Genomic DNA, 7,329 nt, shown 5'->3' with positions numbered 1-7,329 from the left:
GACCGGTTAGCGTCAGCACACGCGAGCTTCTGCGGCCGCAATCAGAATTTAAAAGCTGCGATTAGAACTGACCAGGCGTCACGTTTGTTATAACCGTTTTGACCTGACAGGTAACGCCCGTGGCAAGTATGAAATAACAAGAAACATTTAATCACATGAATTCTATACACAACTGTCCTAACAGTGGCAGCGCAAGAATGACACGGTACAGAACCAAGACAACCACAGAGCACGCGTCATTTCTTTCCGGCTCATTTCTTTTTCGCTAGCACTACGAACTCCACTCAAAAAACGTCGCTCCACTCTGCACCTCCGTAGTACGTAGCTACCGTAGCCGTACAATCCGTACGACCATAGAATAAAGAAGTACGACTTCGGCGCGATCCTCCTCTCCACAAACTATGGTTCTGCGGACGCCGCTCACTGGCGCTACTTGTCGGTTCCTCAGCCAACATGGACGATGGCAGTACGGTTTCAGCAAAAAGGGACGAAATTGGCGTTTACTTGCCATCGATCTGAGCCTGAAAGGTGGAAAAGTACCGCAAGTTCAGGATGGCTAATGGCGAAGAACTATTCCTCCAGTCCCCACTAGCTGCGTGGGTGAGTGATCTAGTTTTGCGTGGTGCCGTCTCACGATCGCGATCTCGGGGGGCTGCTGCTCGAGTTCGCGAAAAGAAAGTACATAAAAAAAAATCGCATGTGATCGAAATCGAGACCTTACGTGCTCCTGAGGTCGGAACAAATGCCTTCTTTGGCAAACCAAGTTCTTGCACTTCTGTGGCCGCGATTAAAAACTAGAGCAAGTTGCTCCTGTCACAACGGGCTGTCAAGTTTAGCGTCAGGTGCAGGGTTTGTTTATGTTGTTGTATACCCATTATTTCTCCTTTGAGCTACGCGTGCGAGTTTTGAGAAGAAACTGAAACGAGCGCAGCATTGACTTCTCCAGGCGGGATTATGTATGCGGAGCTCTGTTTCTGGTCGGTGTAGTTGCACAAGAAGCTGGTTCCGAGTTACCGACGTGGTGCGACAATTAAAACAATGGCTTCTTTCAGGCGTGGTTTTTATTTATTCTTTTCTTTCTTGAAGGCACCTTTGCCGTAGGTGTGCGACAAGCACACGGTGCTTTTCGGGTTTTGCAGGCTTTTATGCCTTTGTCGAGCACGGTCGCTGCACTTCTTTCGTTTACAACTTTCAGTTCCAGTTGATCATCATCTCGCCGCCTTCGTTCTCCGCGGTGCGATCTGCGCTATCCTTTCGCTGATGCATTTTACTGATTGTTCCTTATGCAGCAGACGTGCGTTTGGACTGCCTTTTAATGCTGTGAAAAAGAAATATAGTAGCGGTCGGATGTGGTTTTTAGACAGTGTTCTTGGCTTATGCGAGCGGATGATGCTTGCGCCGTTTCACACGCATCGGCACCCAAGTTGGGTACGCGACTTTCCGAGCTACAGGGCCGCCGCCTTCGTTTTTTTTTTTTAAGACAACGCGATTCTCCGACCGATGAGTTAGCGAAAGGGTCACTTGCTAGGCGGTGGATTACGCCTGGGCAGTGGCCTGGGTTAAGTTCACGCTTGGCTGAACCACTCGCGGTTTTGTTTGGTCTTCCTTTTTCGATGGCGCATAACCACTACATTGGGTGATTGGCCAAAAGTCAGATATGGCATTAGAAAATTCGTTTAGCTATCACTAAAGACAGCGGAAATGCTGGAAAATTGAAGGACTAAAAAATAACATATGAACAATGTATCAAGAAAATTGTTTTGAAGCTAATAAAAATTTATCCACGGCTGAGCAAACATTTCTATGAGAGCATCGAAGAGAGAAGGTTGCCAGAAAAAGAATATCCATAATGAAAAGATTTACTCAAGGTGTCCAAATCGTGAGTGTCGAAGAGAGCAGGCTGCAAGAAAAAGAATATCCATAATGAAAAAATACAAATAAAAAAGATGGTGTCACAATAAGAAAAAAAAATTGTATGTCTCATCCATTGTCTCATCGTCTCAACAGAATGGGTTTGGGTGGAAGGTGTCAGACCAGCCTAGTGGTGATAAAACTTTGAGACACATGTATCCAACAATGTAATTGGGTAAAAATTGCTTCAAATTTTCGAGGGTAAAATAAATTTTTGCGCCAAGAAGATAAGTGTGATGCTCAATGAAATTAGCTATTGCTGGGTTTTAAAAGTTTCTTCTCATTCTTTCTTGTGACTGCAGCATGTGGTTGTGTCAGAGCACATGGTCAGAGCGACTTGCAAGATTAAAGTGTTAAAGGAGCACAAAAAAGAAATAGAGAAGAAAAGAAAATGCGATGCTTAAAACAGATGACAGCATTGGCACATCGTGCACTTTCTCTTCTCTTCTTTATATATATATATAACGTTTCGGCCGTGCCACGGCCGAAACGTTAAAACATTAAAGATGCAATTATCGTAAGTGTGCACCTTCGCTTCTTCAACTATATATATATATATATATACATTTTCTTGAATGTTTGATTTCTTAAGTATAATGAACCAACTTGCCATACAGCTGTTCAGTTTACATACCAAATTGTGCTAACAACTTATTGAACGTAATGACCGCAAAGAGATGAAATGAGCAATTTTTACGAATGACTGCTAAAGCACTTCACTGCCAATTAGCTCTGTAAGGTGGGAAGACAGTCTTGTTATTTTAAGTGTGTTGGAGGTGGCCACAGCTAATGCCATTGAAGATGCTGTGCTGGGACCAAACAAGGGATGCCGCTGAATTTTCTATGCATTCTGTTTAATGGCTTGAAAGGCAGACACCTCTGAGAGAGCATGACACACACAAGCATCTGTGTGTGTTCGTGCATGCATGTGTTCTGTTATCTGTGTTGTGTCTGCTTTTTGTACCGTAGCGTTAAAAAGAATGCATAGAAAACCACAACTTGCCCAGGAACAAGTCTGCTGAGGATTTCACTAGAGTTAATGTTTCAACAAGGGGGCATGTCTTTTTCGGGGCCTCATCGAAGCCAATTCTCTTGTCGAAGCATTAGCTCCATGGAAATTCATTTTTTTGATCGCTCTTGATTACTTCTCCTTGTAATATAATATTGGTGTACAAAAATTATAGTGCTAGAATCTACAAAAAGGTGAAATTTTTGCAAAGCCTGGGAACATAGTCTCAAATTCAGAGCTGCAGTCTGAACTGAGAGCAACCAACACACTCTTTCATTCAATTAAAGACTGTAAACTTAGGGGAACTAGAACTTTTTTTGCAGGGTCTGCATCATATAAAAATTTGATGTTGACAGCACATATGTAAAGCTATGCCGTCCAGTAGCAAGGGCATTACACAGCAATAGCTGCAATAGTATTGCTGAATTAACAAGACCAAATCCTGACAACCTTTAACACATCCTAATTATTACTGCATATCTTGGCCTTGCTTTAGTTCGTGTGCTTGTATATACAGTCAGCTTTACTAAGCACTCCATTGAAACTGAGAAATTTATTGTTTTCAGTTTTGTTTGTGGACTTGTCAATTTGATGTTCCTTTCGTAAAAGTGGAAATGCATTGAGTTTATAGCTCTGTAGTGACAACAGAGCGCAAAAATTTATTCCCTTGCTTTTGAGCCAGACTTTCTTACTCCAGACACTTTTCATGCCAGTAAGCAGTCTTTCATTGATGCTATTTGGTATGCTATGGTAAAGTGGGAGGCGTGTAACAGTATTATGAAGGAGACCATGGGCTAAGACCTGCTGCATACAAAAACTATGAAGTTCTCATTCCACTGTTACTCATAGCTTAATTATGGAGGACATTGCTATGCTCACTCTGCTTAAATAATCCTTTGAATAATCCACTTGTGCAATTTAATAGAGCTATGTGACACTACAGCAAGTACACATTCATGTTCATGTAACTTGCTGCTTTGTACAAGGATAAAGCATTGGGCCAAGTCAGCTGTGATGAGTGTTATCCCTCTCCTTCTGCTGACAAGCTGTACAAGTGTTTGTTATGCCTTAAGGTTAGGAATCAAACACTTCCCAAACAAACATATTTTAACTGAGATTTGCAAACACCTGTTGCATATGTGCAAAAATGAAAAAGAAAAAAGGAGTTCTACAATCATCTTTACAGCTGTAGCTCCTACGCAACTACAGTAGATCTACTTTGCAATGTCACATTTTATTGCACACAAAAATTCATGCAGAAGTGTGGCATCCAATGACATCTGAGACCAATGTAAGCTTCGCCGCTGTTCTCTTGTTTATGGCTTTGCATGAATGCTTGTCTTCACAATTGAACCAGGTAACCTGTTCCTGTTGCTTCAATGAGAGTGCACATTTCAGGGAGCATCTGGAGAAGTAGAAATCTCCGACTGATTCTCTGACCGATGAGTTAGCGAAAGGGTCACTTGCTAGGCGGTGGATTACGCCTGGGTTAAGTTTACGCTTGGCTGAACCACTCGCGGTTTTGTTTGGTCTTCCTTTCTTGATGGCGCATAACCACTACATTGGGGGATTGGCCAAAAGTCAGATATGGCATTAGAAAATTTGTTTAGCTATCACTAAAGACAGCGGAAATGTTGGAAAATTGAAGGACTGAAAAATAACATGTGAACAATGTATCAAAAAAATTGTTTTGAAGCTAATAAAAATTTATCTATGGCTGAGCAAACATTTCTATGAGAGCATCGAAGAGAGAAGGTTGCCAGAAAAAGAATATCCATAATGAAAAGATTTACTCAAGGTGTCCAAATCGTGAGTGTCGAAGAGAGCAGGCTGCAAGAAAAAGAATATCCATGATGAAAAAATAAAAATAAAGAAGAGATGGTGACACAATAAGAAAAAAAAATTTAATGTCTCATCGTCTCACTACCACTGGTGCATAAGATTTTGGTGATGATATGGTATCGTGGGGGGGGGGGGGGGGCGCATCAGTTATACTGGAAGCTTGTTATCAAAGCTGTTGCCCTGAAGGGTTTGCAGTCAAGGTTTGAAGGGCAGATGTGTTACAAAGTCTTTCTGAAGAACCGAGACATTTGTTAATTCAATAACTTTGGAACTACACAGTTTCATTTGCTTTACTGGAAAGTGTTTAAGAGGCCAACATGTTTTCATGGTCTTGCAGGTCAGCTCACAACAAGGAGAGTATTGAAGCCACCTTATATAATCAGGTGGCTTCATCATAACTGTGGAAGGCAGCCTATAGACAGTGCAAGCATTACAAGCTAGCTGTTCTTTTCTGTGTTGCAGGTCAAAACATTTTACGATGATGATGGAAAGCCATTGGACTTCAAGCAGCTCTGTGATGGCGTCTTTCTGCACACCGTCTGGCTGCAGATGTAAGCAGCTCACCGTTGTTCTTTTGTTCTTGCTGTACTTAGTGGAAAAGTAGCTGAAAAAGGCTCAATGTTTGTTGAGCAGAGAACTTGAGGAAAAGGGGCAATTGAGGCAATTTTTCTTTTTGTCTTTGCATCTTGCACATTGCAGTGACGCCCATCCCATGTACTCCGGTGTAATAAATCCAGCTACTGACATGACTGCTCGACTACGAAATCTCAACATGTTGCTGCACAACATCAAAGTGTTTTACGAGGTAAGACTTCACTTTTTGTGGAAAAAGCAGGGACACAAAGCTAGGATGCAGCATAGGTGCCGTAAGTTAAAGAAGAGTATAAAACTTCCCTCTGTTTCGTTCCCACTGCAGCCAATACCAGAGTGTTTTAGTGTGACAGGAAAGCACTTTGTTTGACCCTCATCAACATGCTTTGCAGCCCCAAGCTCAAGCACTAGCGATGAAAGCTTTAGTGTAGTTCTGCATGTCGCACGTTGCAAAAGATTAGATTGCCATATCCTTGTGACAGCGAAATGAAATACTCTTGTGTGCTCATACGAAATAACTTGCTGTCTCATTGTTGCCAGTCATGCTACCAAAATTGTGAATCTCAGAAAAAGTATTCGCTTCTACGCAGAATAATTCAAACTAAAAACACTACAAAGACAAGTTCATTTGTGCCACCCTGCGTCATGGTAGTTATGGCGACATGTCCTTCATTAGACTTGGAAGTGCTTCCAATCAAAAAGAAATGTCACGAAGAGCATTAAATTAGCTCACATACTTCTTTTTAAGTGAAGCAAAAGCCAGTGCTACCAAAATTTTTCTGAGATTGAACTGAATAGTATGCTTACTACAAATGTTTGTGTGCATTAAAGTTTGTCACTAAAATCTTAAAATTGCAGCCACCAGCAATGCACAAAGCTAGCTCCGCATTTTGTTATAGCACTGTGGGATTCTGATGTTACTTTGCATGTTGCGTGCTGCTGCTTTATGACATAAAAAAGCTCTCTATCAAGCTTCTGTCATCCTTTTATCAATATTTCATAACAGGCTGTGCATCGATGAGTTGTAAATCATAGAAAATTGTAGAATAGGTGAAGTGTTCTCTTTGAGCAGCTGTGTTAATTTAATGCATCAGTACTTTCTATGTTTACCTCGATATTGCATGCATAAAAAAAATTTACAAGTACTGTTAATTCAACAGATATCTTGTTGTTTGTGCAACAATTGCTCGCCTAACCTTATAACCCTGTTCATTGGTGCAGGAGGTCCTGGAACAAGTGCTAGTTATGCACCTGCCTAATGTGGTCAGCATTGCCAAAGCAACCTTTGATGGTAGGTGACAGCTGAGATGTTGCTCAGTATCGTTACCTTCTAGAACATGTGAACAAAATTTTAATACAGCATGAAAATCTTGTTTCAGTGAATCATGTTTTAGGCATTTACTGCTCTTTTCTTTTTATTTTTGCACCAGGAAGTACTGAAAAAAAAAGCCAATATCAGTCCCAGTTCTTTTTGTGATGTAAGGTACAGATGAAGACTATTAACAAAGAAAATGGATCTTTCAGAAAGTTAGATAAGCTGAATATTTTTGGAGGTGAACCTCCGCGACTGCTGCACAGCAGGAAAAAAAGAAAAAAAATGTCTGGGAGCTTAAGTCATGGGCACAATTTAACCCTTTCAGACGCCACTTTATCCTGTTGATTGAAGACTTGCTTTCACCACATTTCTTGCATCTTCAGAATCACAGAAAATGTACAGCTGCAGAAAAGGTTAAGAATTTTCAATTGTTTAGTGAGTTTTATCAAGTTTACAAAAGTTGGACTCCATGCGAAAACTCATTACGGGAAGATCAAATGTGAGACCATATACTACTTCATGTTTTGAAAACCTTGAAAAGCACCTATTTGTCCTGCCACTTGAAAATTATGTCTAGTGCATGACATTCTGAAAAACAATGAAAGAAATGAACCGCTACATACAACATACTGACAAGAGTAAAAACACCCAACCGTTTACC

The 7,329-nt window shown here is 41.0% G+C and overlaps 1 protein-coding gene across 4 annotated transcripts in view; it reads left to right on the top strand.

Annotated features, from left to right (window-relative positions):
• The first annotated feature begins 438 nt into the window (after positions 1-438).
• The window catches only part of LOC142588174 (uncharacterized), a 57,320-nt gene continuing 50,429 nt past the window's right edge, over positions 439-7,329 (top strand). For all 4 annotated transcript variants that reach the window (XM_075699686.1, XM_075699685.1, XM_075699684.1 and 1 more), the window contains exons 1-4: positions 439-600; positions 5,225-5,313; positions 5,462-5,567; positions 6,575-6,644. In XM_075699686.1, coding sequence (XP_075555801.1) covers positions 553-600; positions 5,225-5,313; positions 5,462-5,567; positions 6,575-6,644 — 313 coding nt within the window. In that variant the 5' untranslated portion in view covers positions 439-552. The remainder of the gene's footprint in view (positions 601-5,224; positions 5,314-5,461; positions 5,568-6,574; positions 6,645-7,329) is intronic.

This window comes from Dermacentor variabilis, chromosome 7, assembly GCF_050947875.1.
Source record: "Dermacentor variabilis isolate Ectoservices chromosome 7, ASM5094787v1, whole genome shotgun sequence".
Classification (NCBI taxonomy): Eukaryota; Metazoa; Arthropoda; class Arachnida; order Ixodida; family Ixodidae; genus Dermacentor; species Dermacentor variabilis.
This window is presented reverse-complemented; position numbering and strand designations above follow the sequence as displayed.